Source organism: Perca fluviatilis, chromosome 1 (assembly GCF_010015445.1).
Source record: "Perca fluviatilis chromosome 1, GENO_Pfluv_1.0, whole genome shotgun sequence".
Taxonomy (NCBI): Eukaryota; Metazoa; Chordata; class Actinopteri; order Perciformes; family Percidae; genus Perca; species Perca fluviatilis.
This window is the reverse complement of record NC_053112.1, coordinates 32,667,323-32,685,116: the sequence shown is the minus strand read 5'-3', so window position 1 is coordinate 32,685,116 and position 17,794 is coordinate 32,667,323. Positions and strand designations below refer to the sequence as shown.

Here is a 17,794-nt window from a genome sequence, read left to right as displayed (position 1 = left end):
GTTTGGGTGTTTGGGCAGGCTCGACACACAGGTGATGAAGTGTTTGTTTATGGTTATGAGTTTGAACCCAGCACTGTTGATTAGTACGGCAGACTTTACATGTTTCGGAAAGGGGCAGATGGAAATGGACTTTATAGGCCTGCTACTTAAATCTGTTCAAAGGACGGCAAGCCACATAACCATTTGTTTTGGCAAAATTGATTATTTCTATAATCATGTATAAATGGGATGGCTTTCTCTGTTGTCCAAGAGTAGCATTGTTTTCTGTTGAAAGTATAATATACGCCGTCATATGCAATAATTTGATGCTGAGCGTAACTAGAATTGTAGCATTTTGAACACCATCTTCTTAGCCCCTTCCTTTGGTCCAGCTTTTTAGCTTGTCCCAATTCCTGCTTGCCTTCAGTGCCACTGATCAAGATTAATGGGCATGCCATGCACACACGCACGCACACACACACACACAGCATTCTCTGGTTAAAAATTTGAAACAAATTTCTTTTCTGTACTCCCTTTATTTTGCTATTTCCCAGGTCATCTTTCTGGAAGGTCAAGGCCTACTTTAATGCCACACAAAGAGACATAGATTGATAATTAAGGCCCAGCAGCCTGCAGAAAAGCCCCTCTAATTTGATTTATACCTATAGATTTTCTGTCAGATATGAAATGTTCTTGTTCAAATTGAAGAGGAGGACCCATTATAAAGCACTTTACTGGTAACTTTGGGAAAGCAGGTTGCATTTGTTCAGCCATGCATCTGGGTTAATACCAATGGGTTAGTTTAAGGTTAATTTAATAAGTGGAGTAATATAACATTAATAATTGAATGAGCTTTTGTTCTTAATACCGCAGCCATTTGCCTTAGTTGCTTTTCTGAGAGCATGCAGAGGAAAATAGAAAAGCACCCATGCAAGCCTGATGATCTGTATGGCTAGCCTTACTATACATTCACATATACATAGCACATGATCTCCCCCGTCCCTTTTTTTTTATGCTCACCTTCAATAAGAATATCTCTTTGAAACAATGCTTTCAAAGTAAGCCATGAGCGTAACATGAGTTTGCAATTGAAATTGATTCTGAAACTGAAATTGGAAATCAAAACACTGTTTTGAATTATAGCTGTTAGTCTCAGAAGGTGTTTTACTTTTCACATCGCCGCAAAGTTCAAAGGCCCATTCTGATAACAAATTCCGACAGAGAAAAATGTCCTCCCTGTGCATTGTGGGTATCGTGTGATTTGGTGTGCCGGAGGGCATTAGTAAATACGTGTCCACTGTTATTAATCAACATGACACGAGGACAGAAATGACCCTATGCTTTTCATTTGGTTCTACTCCCGAGTAAGAGTAGAGTTTCTATATGTGAAAACACTGTGACTGTGTGGTACCTTCCTATAGACCTGCCATATATGTTCCACAAGTTACGAGCCCAAATTATAATATTATATGCTGTGTAATTCAGTCTCTTCTTGACACATTTGTGCATGTCTTTGCCGTGCACACACTCGTAATGCCTTTACTTACAGAATGTATAATAAATCTTTTCTCTTTCCTTCCCAGTCAAACTGTGCTCAGTACGCAGCGGAGAAGCGAGATGAGGAGAAAATGTGTGACCACCTGATCCGAGCAGCCAAGTACCGCGACCATGTGACAGCCACACAGCTCATCCAGAAGATCGTCAACATCCTGACTGACAAACATGGAGCCTGGGGAAGCTCTTCCATAAGGTAAAACAAAACCGTGCTCTTTCTGGACGTTTTTTACATTCTTAAATTCATTTTAAAGTAAGATCATTATGGAAATTTAACAATTTATGGTAATGGTGGGGGGAATTTTGTGGTGCTGTTGAGGTTTTCTCAACTCTGTCACACTGCTTCACACATACACACAAATAAAGCATTTTATGTACAGGTTTAATCTATTCTTTGTCCATTTCCAGTTGTTTGTGTCTATATTGTTTTGTAAATGTAAACAAGACAAATACTCCTTTTTGATTCTATATTTTATCACAATTATGTTGTGTTCCCCGCATGCCAGGATATTTTACAGACAATAAGTGGGCATTGTATAGAAAAAAGCCTTTAATAAAGAGGATGCACCTGTTTTGGTTGTTTTTATGAACCGTGTTCATAGCATGTCATTTTCACAGCCTTGAAAATTATTCCAACCACTGTAATGGTTTTAATCTCATCATAATCCTTCTCATCCCCCAATACTCATGGCTTTGATTAAATTAGATTTGCAAAGGTGAAAATGTCAGCTGTGGGTTGAATGATGCATTGAGAGAGAGAGAGAGATGAAAGCCATTTAAACAGCTCCGCTCCCATTAAGCACAGAAGAACCCTATCCTCTGTGTTTGTTTCGCCGAAACAGGCAGCAGAATCCAATGCAGCGATTCCCTAATGATGGCTGTTTGTGCAGGTAGTGTGTAATGGTGAGCTGGAGAGACGGCCGCTGGCTCACGCTTGTTAGGCTGAACCAACTCTCCAGAGACTCGTCTGGCGAGGGTTAGTTTGCTATTGGATCAGGAATCTATCTCTGGCTGCCTTTTGTTTCCCTTTTCTCTTTTTTTTTCTTCTCTTATATCCGGATGCGGTGTATTATTTGTCATATCTTTCTTTCCTTGACACCCTCTTCCTCCCTTTGCGTCTCTTTCCATCTCTTTCTTTCTATTACTCTCCATATGTACTCACACAAGGCTATTTACTATGGAGATTGTGTTCTACGAGCCCTGGCCAGAAAAGTCTCCCATTACTGGCCCTTTATGCCGCTGCGCTATTGATGGTTTTCCTAATGGCTGCCGATGGGCGCAGGGAGCCATTGGCACTGGGCCTTGGAGTGCAGCGCTCTTTTAATAAATCACAATCAGTCCTGTGCCATTACATCAATATTTTTGGTCAATTACTGTGAAGGTCAGGTGGTCGCACCAGAGCTCGTGGTATGCGGGCATAGGGGAAACATCTGGTGCTGCAAAACCCAGAAAAAGAACAAATAAAAGAAGGAAAAAAAATAATCTCACAAACACACCTGCATACCTGCAGGGCCAGGCGTTCTAATGTAAGGGATGTTCGTTACCTAATTCCAGGAATGCAACAAAACGGTGGTGCGCCAACATCCCTGCATGTTAATACTAACGGGAGGGGAAGGACGGAAACGCACAATGAAATCCGCAACCTTTTTATTTCAGCTCTGAATATGAGATCCAGGAACACCAAGACAATACGCAGCTATGATTACGACCTTTTGTTCCTCGGGTGTAAAATCCAAGCCTGCCTGCTCACACGCCATAAAAATGTATTCCCCAAAGTTTCCATTCAATAAAGAGTCTGAAAATGAAAATATTATTTTCTCACAAGCTGATGGGAATTGTTGTTTCCTCACGGCAGGCATCTAATATCTTCTGACATAGTGTGACCCGCCTGAATGCAATTTGTGTCTTAATATCCAGCTTACAGCGGCCCCGGCCTCTGGAGAAAAAAGGTGTTAGGTGATTTTCCACTTTTCCATTCCCCTGCTTCGTCTGCGGTTCTCTCTCTCTCTTCCTTTCGCTTCGTCGAGACATACAATTTCTTTTCTCCCCACTCCTTGTCCTTTGCTCTTTCTTGTTTCGCTATCTCCTTCAGTTGTATCACCGGGGGTCCAGGGAGGATTCCTTCCACCAGACAGAGGCAGTACCTATCGTTTTTGTGCCCTTGTCTGTCATCTAGTGTCAAGACACAGCCAGATCCACAGCCAGACAGACAGGGCGACTACCTGTTCATCCATACGCTTCTGTCCCAGTGCCTTGAGACTCAGGTGTACAACATGCCAGTCTGCTGTCTTTTTAAGAAAGGGGGAAAAAAAAAAAGGTAAATGAACAGCTAGCAAGATAGCCACAAATGAAACAACTGGCAGATGTCATTATTTTTCACTCCTCATCACCCACCCCCCGATCCCGCCCTTTCTTTGAGCTTGGGTCCACTGAGCATCCAGACTGCTGCAGTGTTTATTTGGGTCAGGAATCATCTTTCATGTATATGACACCTAGACACAGTCGACGGACAGAGAGGGGAGATCAGGGCAGATGATGGAGAACGCCAACTCACCGTCTCTGGGGACTCGCACTACTCTCCTCTTTTTTTCCCCCCCTTCTCATACCTTCTCTTTATTGCATTCTAATAGGCTGACTAATGTACCATGGAAATTCACTCTGGATGCAGGAAGCGGGGGGGAAATAAAAGGAAGGTTGCTGCAGCTGAAAAAAGGTTGAAGTGTGGCATAGAGGCAGCGTGCACACTTTTTATGCAAAGCTGCTGTTGACAATCTACCGATGTAGACACTCTGTTTGAGGCAAATGGATTACTCAAGAATGCAGAGGTTTAGGTGTACACCCTGGCATTTGCTGTTTTCCTGTGTTGTCTTATGCTTTCCTTTTTAAGCATGCATCAGCATCCTTTTTTATTCCAACAATCCTAACTTACAGCTAGTCCCCCCCCCCTCACACACACACACACACACACACACACACACACACACACACACACACACACACACACACACACACACACACACACACACACACACCTCGAACACCAACTCCTCTCCCTCTGCTCCTCCTCCCTCATATAAGCAGCTCATTTTCTGCAGCACCACTGCCTTAATGGACGCCCTTAGGCTAGAGGCTTCCCAGCCAAGGGACATCCATCTTTTGGCATGTCACCCTCCCGCCCGGCAAAAAATCTTTGTGATGTGCACTCCAATTTTTCTTCAGTAAATCAAATCTTCCTTCCCTCAGAAAGACGAATGCTTTGGGGTTGGAGTGTTATAGAGAAAATCAATGCCGGCAAAATTGAAACAGTATGCCCCCGTATTGATCGACCTTGTGAGATCGAAAAGGAACAGCTTTGTAACTGTTCCGCTGGACAGTTAGCTGACCTGTAATGGACAAACTATTGATATTAGCATTACTATTTTATCTTGTGCTATGTCATTTCACCAGCGCACTATTGAGGGAAAGAAGCCGGAGCAGAACGTTCACACTCATCCACTAATGATCCAGAAGATGGTGTGAAATGGTGTCTACCCAATATACCGAGGAGGGTTTTGTCTTACCACTTGAGTTTTTTGTTTTGTTCTCTTTAAATAAAGGATTTATAATTTGATTTACAGTAAAAAGTATCCCCATTAGACATACAGCGTTGTGTGTAATGCATAAACAGTGTAGAGCAAATATTATGTACATTATCTGTTGCCAAGGCTGCAACTAACTTGTTTTCATTCATCTTTATTTTAGATTTTTATTTTTTTATTTATTGTTTAGGTTGTAAAATGTTATAAAATGGTGAAAAATGGTGAAAAATGCTCATCACAATTTCCCCACAACACAACGTCACAATATCTACAAAGAGCTTGCTTTGTCTTATCAACAGTCCAAAGACTGTAATTATTTAATTCACAATAATACAAACCAGAGAAGAGACGACGATAATCACATATCATATTAAGGAAGCTGGAACCAGTGAGGGTTAATGACACAATCAGTTTACAAAATAGTTTTTAGTTAATCTTCTTTCAATCGACTAATCGATTATTCGACTAATCATTTTAGCTCTACAGCACATATCATGTGATGCATAAAAAGACCAGGCGCAGAGCATTTACTATATCCCTTCTCCAGAACCTACTCTCTTCTTCATGCACCAATACTAACCTGTATGTGCTTCCGATTATAATCACAACGAACTATTGTTTTCTCTATCAGGTAATCTTTGCGTTGCTTTTACGTTTAATGGATTTATGGTTTAGTCTGTTAAGTATCACAAAATGGTAAAAAAAATACAAAAATAAATGCCACCTTAACATCTATCATCTTCAAATTGCTTGTTATGCCTGACAGTACAATGCCCAAAGACATTACATTTTTGGTGATGTAAAACAAAGAGGCAGCAAATCCTCACATTTCAAAACCTGGAACCAGCTGGTGTTTGGCATTTTTCCTTGATGGAATTTGTTATTAAAGATCCAAACATGTTTTATTTAATTTCTTTTAAGATTATTCTTTTGGGCTTTTCCACCTTTTTGTTTTTGACAGGACAGCTAGGTGAGAAAGGGGAAAGAGAGGGGGAAGACATGCAGGAAATTAGTCACAGGTCGGATTTGAACCCTGGCATAAACCTCTCAGTATATGTGCGCCTGCTCCACCACTGAACCAACCTGGCCACCACTAGACCCAAACGTTTTTTTTAAATCTTAGTCAAAATAAATAATATAAATAAAGTCAAAATGTTTGGATTAAAAAACACACATCCTTAGTTCTTCTTGATTAAGAACTTAAAACTCAAAAACCCATTTAATCAATGTCGTTTTGGTCAGATTTGAGTGGCATCTCCCCGGCAACATAATCAAACAAAATCCTCAACTGTAATCCGATTCAGATATTCCTAAATTGTGATTGGTGCACTGCAATACATGACATGGCTTTCTCCAACTTAGAAGCACGTGTACACTTCAGACAACAAATACAGGAATCTCTCAGTTGAAATAAGCAACATTATGGCATTCATTTTTTTTATCGATCACTCACCTTAGGAAGTTGGTACAGTAGCTTTGAAGGGCCTTTTAATTATTTAATTAAATGAATGTTCGGCTTATCAACTAATCAATGAATTAACCATACAATTACAGCACTACTGCTCATTGTCCTGTAATCATAACATGCCTTGTTAGATTTGTCCCACTCCTCTTGGATTGCCACTGTACCATCCTCCCAAGTAATCATTGTTATTATGCTCAGAACGTGCCGTGGAGTTATGCTTACTACAGTGAGGACATTCATGATCACAAAGCTGCTTCTTCTTTTTTTATTTAAATAAATGATTGCATGAGAAACTGCGGCAGCCCGATTCATCTCTACTTGTATGCTTTCATTCCAGACTTAAATCACAATTATGATACATAATACTGAATGTAATGCATGTGTTAAAGCCGAGGTCTGCACAATGTCTGCATTGCCTTGCGTGCATGTTTTATGGACACACTGTACATTAGGGCTGCGCTGGTACTGTGCACGCAGAGCTGAAAAAGGAAATGGGACTCCAGCACGTCAGCGAAGTTATAACCATAGGAAACAAGAACATAACTGTTTAGAGTACACTGACTCTCGGAAATGCATGACACGAGAGGGGCAGGAAGACCGACGGAGAGAGAGAGAGAGAGAGGGAGAAAGAGGGAGATGGATGGAACGGAGGATAAGAGAGAGGCATTTGTTACTGAAGCATCAAAAGTTAAGATGGAGACAAAGACAAGACGGGCATTTTTTCCCCCACATCCTTTCCTCTAGCTGCAGTATACACTAAACCAAAGCAATGAGTGATTGCACAAATCTGTATGTAAAAGGCTGAGAGTGTGTCTTGTTTGCTGGATGGAAAACTCTGCAGCTGCTGACTTATCGGACTATCAGTTTTGCCTTGTGTTGTATTTGGGAATATAATAAACTCCGTAGCTGGATCCCCAATCTTTCCTGTTTCAGATTTATACACTACGGTTTCCAATTGGACTGATTTCTGCACTCTACCTTTCTAGCAATTGATTATTTGTATTCTAATCTTTGTAGCTAAGCCTTTTTTGTTTTTTTACACTAACATATGTATTTGATATTTTACCAAAATTCAGTCCGGGTCGCAGTTAAAGGGCATCCACAGTAGATAATCTCTGAAATGAGCCCTTCTTTACATTGAAACAAGTCCATTGCTTTGTACCGTACATAACTGGTCATTAATAACTGATAATAGCTTTTGGTTTGCTTATAAATACTTGCAGTCTAAACACAAACATGACCTGATGTGCTGAGCAGTGGCAGCTGTAGCAGTCCACACCTCCCGTCTCATCCGAGGCCGAGACAGTTGTTTCCTTTTAGTCCGGGTCCCGACTACTTCAAAACCAATTAGCTGGGGCTCGAGTTATAGTCATCCATCTGCCTTGATACAGTCATAAACATATAGCATAAACATACTACGCGAAGCGATGCGAGCCTGCCTTCAGTTATGGTAATCTTTTTTTTAAACGAGACTCGTCGCATCACGCAGGGATCTCCAACACCAAAGTCCTTAAACGGGTTTAACGTGAAACCCTCCACCGCATTAATCATGCACAGTGACACGTGTCTGGGACAGAAAAGCTGTGATGGGGACAAAAAGGATGTTCCCTAAATCTCTGGGGAGACTGTTCAAGTTTGACAGACTTGCGTTCCATTAGTTACATAAAATAACGTGCCACGAAGGCTCTACCGTGCAGTCTGGATCATGGATATGAATTAGAATATAGCCTTAATGATAACATTTACCTCAACTGTATATACAGTACAGTGGCTGGGGCTGTAAGGAATAGTAACAAAGTGTCATGGTGTAACATATTAACAGCTGATGATGTCCATATGTTAGCATGGTTAAGTGTTGCAGTGTAGACCCAGACTCAAAAGATTACGCTCGGTGGATCATTTAAAATGACAAGAAAAAGGTAAATGGTTTCATTAAAACTGGTGCTTTTTTTTTAATCGTTATTGTGGAAATGATGCAATGCTTTCTCTCATAATGCATAGATATCACATAGTTATCACAATTCATTATTCACCAGAGGAGCTTGTTTTGATACAAAACAGTGATCCTTGTTGTGAAGACTCTGTCTACATTTTTCTTTTTTTTCCCCCCAGTAGATCTGGTCAAGTTTGCATGTTCACCACTTGTAGTAGTAGAAGGATGGACATTTATCTAACTTTTATATCTTCATTTCTACAGTTTAAAGTGTGTGCTGTGCACACAGCTGTTGGTTTATTGGTCATTGTGACCATAACTAAACTTAAGATCAGCGTCACATTAATTTGTAATTCTATTTGTTTTTATTTTCCTCATTAAACATATGAGATATATAAAAATATATATGAAATACATTTTTTACCAGATCATTTTTATTTCAAATAAAACCAATTCAAATTAGCGGAGCTTCTCTCCAAACCTTCCACGTAGCCTTAGCAGCGGCAGAAAACACCCTCTGAGGTACAATTATCCCCGGTTGTGAATCACTGTGTCACTACATAGACTGTATGCACAGCGACAGTGGCCACAACTGGAGGTGAGAATCCGCAAGAGGTTTTCAGTTAAACCAATTTACCCAAATCCATTTACATCTTTTACACCCGCTTCTTTCTTTCTTTTTTTTTTTTTTTAAGGCCATCAGTATTGTTCGTCCTCTTCCTAGCAGCTCAGAAATGTAATGGAATCCTTGTTATGAAGTATGAAAGAGGGCCGCCATCCCAGAAAGACCAATTACACCATCCTGCCTCGCTGCTCGCAGCCCAGTGTGACTCTGTAGCAACTCTCAGATTTATGAGTTTCATATACCCTTAAGAAAGTATATGGCCTTGGTGGAGCAAGGTCATGATAAAAGGGTGCTGATCAATATCTGAATGAAAAGCCATTTGGGAAGTTTTTAGGGCTTTTTTCCCCCCCCCTTCTTTCTCCCTGGATGCAATATCTGCAGAGTATCGATTGTCCGAGGCCAGTAGTTAGTCAAAGGCTATCTCCTTTGACTAACCCCGTTGCAGCGTGTGTCGTTTCCCCGTCGTGATAGATTGGTATGCTTGCAGCCACTGTAATTACACCATGGTACTAGCAGGTCATTCATTTTGCTACTCTCACCATTTGCCAAAAAATTGCCTTTATCTTTAGAATCCAGCTCTTTCAACTAAAGCCGGAAAAAGGCCACATAAAATCCCAACGTCTCGGTGTAGAGAGCGGAAGACTGAGGATCACCCTTTACTCGTAGATCTTCAGCTTGTATTCTTGCTGTAGATTTACTTTACACCCCCATCCCTGGGTCTGAGTTCAAATTCAGCACCACCTTAAGAGGATCAGACCACGGGCGATTTGTGATGTAAAGGACTGATATTGATTAGAGATGGAGGGACAGATTTATTCATTCAGGAGTGATTTTGTGTTTTAGCAGTTGCAACATTTATAGATTAACACACTTGAAAGATTTTAGAAATAGAAAACGAAAATAATTAATGTAGTATGGGCTATTTCTACAGAAAGTCTAATTATCTTATGAGCCGTGTAAAACAATGTGACCATGCTAAAACTCTGGCTAAGGTACAGTATACTGTCAGAAGTTAATGCAGTGTGAAGCAATATAAAACTGAACAAAATTACCAATATGAGCAATAATAATAAATCGCTGAAAAAAAAATGTAGTATTTAAAATCCAAGACTTCCATCCAATGCTTTTTCTGTTAGATGACTTTCTCGAATGAAGAGATAACTACATGGCCGTTACAGTTAGTCAGACTTCTGTTGATTTGATCGTCTCAGTCACCTTGCAATGGAGTCGCTGCACTTGACACACACACAGGCGCACACACACACTGTGCTATAAGTGCTGTATAATGGACACAGCCGTATGATGGAGAGAGGGGAGGAGGTGCTCATGAATAGCAGACAGCCTCGCTAGATGAGATTGCCGAGCCCTGCATCACGCCGAAGCAGGACACACAACAGACTGCTATACAGAGTTCAAGAGAGATTGTTTTATTGTTTAATAAATGATCAGCATACTCCTTACCTAACAAGCAAGAGAAGTTCAATTTTTTTTTTCAATTTTGTCTAGTTTAAAATCTTAAACTAAGGTCGAATTTATGATGTTTTGCTTTAAAAAAAAAAAAAAAAAAGTTTAAAATTGGGTGTTTCAGAATGATTGTTTTTTCCTGCAAGACCCCTTACTGGTATTGGTGTTTGAGGTATAAACATGGACTCATATTTGTGTTTTAAATGTGAACTTAAAAAAAAAAAAAAAAACTTCTTAGACCTTACCAGTCTCAGCTGACCTTGAGCTTCTCCACTGTGTTTTTCTTTTGGGGTGTGTTGGAAACGTTGGCTATGTGTTCAGATTTGTCACGCCATTCAAGATCAGCTCTGAAAGCTAGAGGTCAGAAGATTATTACAATGGGCCAGTAATGGCAGAATTATGCAACTCCGGTCCAGTGGATGCCCTCATTACCTCGCAGTAGTGGTGATAAATGGCCTTAAATGCATGTTGTCAAAATCACAGGAAAAATGTGACCCTTCATCAAAAATACAGATGGTACCACTTCAGCGATGTAGCAGGGGAGGTCTGCAGACACTATTTGTTATGCAGTTGATGCTTAGATAATTTTAATAAGGCAAACCGTGAAGCTATTTTAACATTAAACAATAAAATCAAGTGCAACATTTTTGATTTTATTGAAAAATGCTTTTTCACCGCACGTTACGTCATGTTAAACATTCCCGTCTTTGGTCAATATTTACTACCTTACTAAACGGAACACTTTCCCTTTTACCTCCCATGAAATCTGATATAATTAGTGTGCAATTGTCTGGCTTTTTGTTGGTGAATTTACACTGAGTGTAATTGCTGCTAATTGGACGCTGTGCACTAAGCTGGTGGTAATTAGGGCTCGATTTGCATTATTTCATTTGGCTGCACTGCATTGTGGGGAGTCTGAAGCCTTTTGCCTCCCACCCATGGGACTACTTTGATCCTCACAAGCCGGTGATGTTGCAGAGATGCAATATCAGTCGCTCCTTTTTTTTCTCAGATCGCTTTTTGAAAGCTCTTGGATAAATTGGAGTTAATTGGGAGGAGTGGTAGGTGCTTATGTTGCCTTGGTAATGAGTGCATGCACTGTTGTGTGTTAGCAACAAATTCAGTGAAAAGGGAGTTAACAAGATGCTTGGACTTTGTTTCAGTGGGATTGAATTCCTCGGCTCATGTAGGATTCACATTTTCAGTTTTCATTTATTTTCTTCTCTCCAATCAAGTGCATACTCTTTTTTTTCTTCTTTTTTTATATTAAATATGTTTTTACAAATACTTCATCACAGATCTGGTGTAGTGTTGGATTACAATATTTAAATTCGAAAATAGAGAAATTAAATGACCTGATCCTGTTATTAATAATAAGGATGGGCAAAATTACATGTGGACATTCAAAGTGATAAAATGGAAATGTTGCTGGGTCTGTGACCTGAACATTACCTCTGGTAAATCTTGTAAACAACATTAGCTGAGGTGAATTAACATATACACACATGTAGATGGTCTCCTGTAAACCTCATTGGGGTGGGAAGGATAAGCATTAATGCACATGTAGAAAATCACTTCGGCAAGACTTAATCATGCCAAACAATTTCAGTGGGAAGGTATTTGGTCCTGTTTCATTTTAATTTGAGTCTGGAGATACCATCGATGTGATCCCTGCCAACGTTTGACAAAGAGCCAGTGCTCAAGCAACCAGTCCTCAACATGACAAATCCTCAATCTATTCCCGCTCTCCCGTTTCTTCTAAACACATGGTTTATGCAAATCAAAGCAAAATGATCTTAGGGGTAGCAGCAATGTTTGAGCAATTTGAGGGCTGCCAATAGGAACTGGCATTAATATAAAATAAGCAAGGAGAGAAATGTCTTCTGCATGTGCGGGCTCATTGACTGTACCCAAATTAATTTAGCAGAAAGGTTATGAATGACTGTTTGTGCCAAAGTGCAGTCGCTTGTGGTGATATATGAAAGCATATTCACTCTGCTTGTCCTGCTTGCTATGATAAAGGTCATGTTATCATTTACATAACATCAAATGCTTTGAATATGAACCCATGCAAAAAAATTGTAATATGTTCTTTACCTCTCCATATTCATCCAAGGTAAATTCTACCTTTCCCAAAAAGCCGAATTCAAATGAAATAATATAAAATTAATCAGGAAGGGAATTTGATGCCTTTCTTGTTCTATTATCTCTGTTTCTAGTGTCCGTTTGAAAGCAAAAGAAACTTTTTAAAACTGGAAGTGGTGAAAACGCTGTGATGCATCCGTCTCCGAAACAACGCGGTCTGATTGAATCTTGATGGATGGCAGTCATTTGTCCCTGTCAGCAAACGAACAATCGTGCCATAGAAATAGCAGTGCTATCAAACTTTCAGGACCTGCAGACAGAATCTATTAACATGTTTAAACTGGCCGATAATCCCAATAATATATCATGATTAACAGAGGTTACTTGCAAGTGAATTGGGATTGTTTATTTTAGGGTTTCTTAATGCCAGATTAGTATTATATTAAGGATAAGATTAAACCTCAGTACCCCCCGAGGGAAATGGGGTTGGTGCAGCAGGGAAGTGTATTAGTCAATACAACAAAGGAAAGAAAAAAATATCCAGACTCGTGTATAAGATTAATGTATAAAAACAGAAAAATAGATATGTCTTTCTAAAGCTCTTTTAATTTGGTTGAAATTGTAACAATAGCATTTTGACGAACTATCTGTATTATAGACCTTTTATTGATTAGTACTTGGAGAAACGCTAGTTATGTTTTTAAATAAAGGGATTTCAGTCATCAGCTGTCATCATACTGGCATTTATACATTCTTGTAAATAAACGTGCGTCTCGCTTGTCACTTGGAAAACCGGCACCCATGTTTCAGGCCATCGTTTATTGTAGAGGACATCGTTCATGTGGTTCACTTGGCCCTCCACTTTCAAAATAAGCATTTCATTAATCGTGAACCAGCTCTCATACTGAACACGCGTCACAATTAAACCGTTTGTTTTGCATGTCACCTAACCATGCCAGATCTACTTGGACGCCGGCTCTGTTTTGATGCAAAAGGACAATTTAATAGCGCAATTGAAATCTTAAAGAGCGCACCAGTAAAGTATCTCCTTGCAGCGTGTTGATGGTTTGTGTTTGAGTTTATTACATTGAAGGCATAACTGTTTTGTTAACTGATTAGGGAGAGAGCATCAGGGCCACATAAAAGGGGAAACTTGAGCTTTCCCATTCGGGCTCTCTGTTGGTAAACTTGCTCAAATTTACAACTCCAGAGCCCTGAAGAGCATCCAGAAGATGTTTGGAAAAAAAAGAGAAAAGAAAAGAAGGTAATTACTATTTACTACTACCCATAAAACTCCTCCGGACTCTGTTTCATCAGTAGCCAATGTGGTCTACATTAGAAAGGCTTGGTATGGCTCAACAAATTCTCTTTAGTACACACAAACTCAGGGCTTGCGCGTGTAAGGCTTGCTGTGTTATACATCTAAGTTTTGGCCAGATTTGAAAGGACACGCTCTGCCTCCGTCAGATTGTCTCTACCCCACTTTCATCATCAGACAACAGTCACTTCAGGCTTAACGAGCCGGCCCTTCCAGACACCTTTTTAAGACCGAAGTAATTACTAATTACACAAGTGGTTGGCGCGATCCACAGCAACGCTGGCCCTTTGTTATTTTAATTGTTGTTATTTTGAAGAATGGCGCTTCGGTAAATTCTGCCAAGGATGCCCTAGCAGAATGGATGAGCGCTGAATAATTTATCATCTTTGTGGAAACATACTCAGTGTGTGGCATGGGGGTTGCATAGCGCTGTACTTCTCCATTCTTGTTACGGCGGCGCCCTCATTGGGGATTGATGACGAAGTATCTTTCATCGTGCGTCCACCTCTTCCAGCACCCCATCATTAGGACTTCCATTGTCGCCTGTTCATGGAGCGCTGGATTAATATGACTGGCAGAGGTGGTTTGATTCGAGACTCGCGCCATGCACAACCTTGATAATTATTTTCATAGATGAATACCGTTGCAGGCAGGATGATGAAGTGGCCATTTGCGTTCAGAGACTATCGCATGCAAACATGGAGCAGGGTCTTTGTCACTGGCGAGAAATCTGGTGCTGCACAGGCCCGCGTCCCTTGTGTCTGTCCAACTTGCATTCTGCACACACATACACACACACTCTCGCTCTCGCTCGGTCTTTCTCTGTCTCTCTCTCTCTCTGTCTCACTGCTCTGTCTATACCAAATCTTCATTCCCATTTAGACCATTTTATACATTTCACAAACCTCTTCTCATATCTAACTCTATGGCTGTCATCTCTGCCCTGAATTTACATCCAGACTTAAGATATGAGCAGCAGCCACTCTCCACTCGTCATCCAGTCTTTTGAGATGGGTTCTTTTTCCGTTTTGTTAAGATAAATCAAATAATCAATGGTTTTCATTAGCTAGGACATACAGGGTTTTAAGGGACCCACTTTGAAATTGTATTTATTTTCTTGCATAAAGCTCCTTTCCCTTTTAGAGGCCCCAGTGTGATCATTGGTGTTGGACTGAAGATTTGTGAGGAGCCCCCGGCCAGAGTAGATCACATAAAGTATGCTGGGGTTCCCCCGTCATAGTTTATGCCACTGAAACCATACACTGTTTCTTTCTACACCTTCACAGGATACACTGCAGCCACTTTTGAATAACCTGGTCATGGTTTTGTTTTTATTAGTTTAGAAATATTTTGTATCGTTAGAACTTTTTTTTATTTTTATTTTTTTCTGCTTTTTTTTTGCGCCTACCTGGGCGTAGATACTGCCGGTCTTATTTTCACTTTTCACACAGACCAGCAGAATTGCAGAGATTTACAGTATTTCATCAAATGGTGGTAAATTGTTGCAGTGGGTTTTAGGAACATCTCATGGTGAACAAAAAGCAAGAAAACTAACTCCAGGACAAGCCTAGACTAGGATTTTCTTATTTCCTAAAAGTGATTTTCTCATGAGAACATTTAGTACAAGGAAAATGACTATTTGACTTGAGTCGACAGTCAGGATTTAGTCTCACGGAAGACCCAAGTGCATGTTTTTTCTCCCCACCTGAGTTGTTAATCATTAACACATGAGCTTTTTTTTACATTATAAAGAAAATGGATATTCATGCCGCCTAATTGACACACAAACAGCTTTGTTTTGTACTAAAAAGTTCTTCAAATTCCAAAACCCTTTTAAACTGGAAAAGAAACAATTGCTCATGGAATCAGAAAAAAATGATTTTCTTTAAGCTTTGTTGTGCCTCCCAAGCCATGGGTGATACATATTTTAGATTGTTTTAATTACCTCACTTTCAAAAAATAGAAGTGATATTTCACGATAGACAGGCACACAGTGTACGTGCACAAGGCTATGTGGCCGTGACTCATTAAAAGTTAACACTTTCTTTTCCTTGAGAGCAGAATGATTTACTGACCGGGCCTGGTAAAGGGAGATGTAAATTGGAAAGAAAAATAGGTGCTGTAGACATTGATTAATATTGGTAATGCTATCCAACCCCCTCCCCTGTGTTTGTAATGGCCTTCTCCTTATCCTGGTAGCCATGAGTCCTGACAAGAGGTATCCTGCTGGGCTTCAAATGAGCCTAGAATGGAAGCACGTGCCACAGAAGTGTGTGGAAAATGATCACGCTGTCATATGCTCATTCCACTGTGATGTACTTAGTGCTCAGTTGACCTTCAGAGAGAGAGAGAGATAAAAAAGGGAACACCTTATCCTCCGAGATGGAGATACTGTCGTTGTCAAGTGCAATGATTTTGGGGTCTAAACTTGTGTACAAGTGAATGTTTTTAAAGAGTGATTCTGAGAGTTAAAAAAAAAAAAAAAAAAAAAAAAACACACCAAACACAATGCTGGCTTTATGTATGCTTGCTCGGACCGACTGCTAATGCGGGGCTGCTATACCATGCTGGCTGGTAATTGCTAACACATGTGCTACCTCTGTCTCGCTGCAGCCGGCCGAGGGAGTTCTGGCGCCTGGACTACTGGGAGGACGATTTAAGGCGGCGGCGTCGCTTCATCAGGAACCCCTACGGATCCACTCACTCAGAGGCTGCTCTCAAAGCCGCGGCCGAACACGGTCAGTCCCATCCACCGAGTCCCAGCCTGTTGTTTGCACTCCCTTTCTTACTCACTCGGTGGTAGCACCAGGTACATGGTAATAAAAATTAGTCTTCCCGTTGCAATAAAAGATTTATTGTACCACAAGACACAGTAAAATAGCACCCTCATTTGAATTTCACAAAGGTAATTTCATACTCTCACCCCCATTATGCAAAGCTGGACTAATAATGTGTTAGCAGCATGCTTCACTCACAAATTCAGTTTTAAACTGAGCTATGAAGGAGATGAAATGTGAAATTCTGTTCATTCTTTTTTCTTTGCTGCGTAACAGTGGCTGGTATCAGTGGTAAGTAGCATTCATGCTCCCTCCTCTATTTAGTCCCTTATTAAGATTTTTGCATTTTAATGAGGGGTCATTTTGGAATGAATGCCCTTGATGTATTCCTTTGCAGGAGAGTTTGTTAGATCAGAGGTATACTAATGGATGTACCTTTTTATTGTCAAGGTTAAATGTATTTTGAAGTGTATAATTATGATGAATGTATTGAGTTAATGTAATAAGTTGTATTGGTCCTTCAGGTTAAATCTACTGTACTAGTGAAACGCAAATAGCAGTCTGCCGTTGAAGAAAGATTCCACATTGTACTTGGAGCCTCTTAAGATGTGGGAAAATATAATGTGGTTTGGAAAAACTTTGTCAATACTCTGCTATTACCCAAAGTACAGAGTTCTCATTAACACTAACAACATGGATTACTTTTCCCCTTAATATTCAAATAGGTCAGATCATTTTTTCATTGTTTCTGTGCGCTTCTCTATAAAGACAGGTGCCGATTTTTCAATTAACCGCGTCTGAGAACAACTTAACATTCCCAGCAGTCACTTCTAACCACAACATCTGAATGACGCATGTCCCTGCATTAACACCAGGAGTCGCATTTCCGCTAGAGTGCACGTAATCCCTAATTTCTGCAAAAAAGTAAATAATCCAGCACAATCATCGTCATACCAGCTCAATCAATGACTCTCCAATAAATGGCCATTTCTGAGCATAAAATGTCCTCAATGTGT

General features: G+C 40.2%; 1 protein-coding gene across 1 annotated transcript in view; it reads left to right on the top strand.

Moving 5' to 3' along the window:
* Positions 1–17,794, top strand: part of lrba (LPS responsive beige-like anchor protein) — a 196,431-nt gene that overhangs the window by 96,038 nt on the left and 82,599 nt on the right. Inside the window, exons 36-38 of the mRNA XM_039799595.1 lie at positions 1,563–1,729; positions 16,615–16,739; positions 17,055–17,069. Coding sequence (XP_039655529.1) covers positions 1,563–1,729; positions 16,615–16,739; positions 17,055–17,069 — 307 coding nt within the window. The remainder of the gene's footprint in view (positions 1–1,562; positions 1,730–16,614; positions 16,740–17,054; positions 17,070–17,794) is intronic.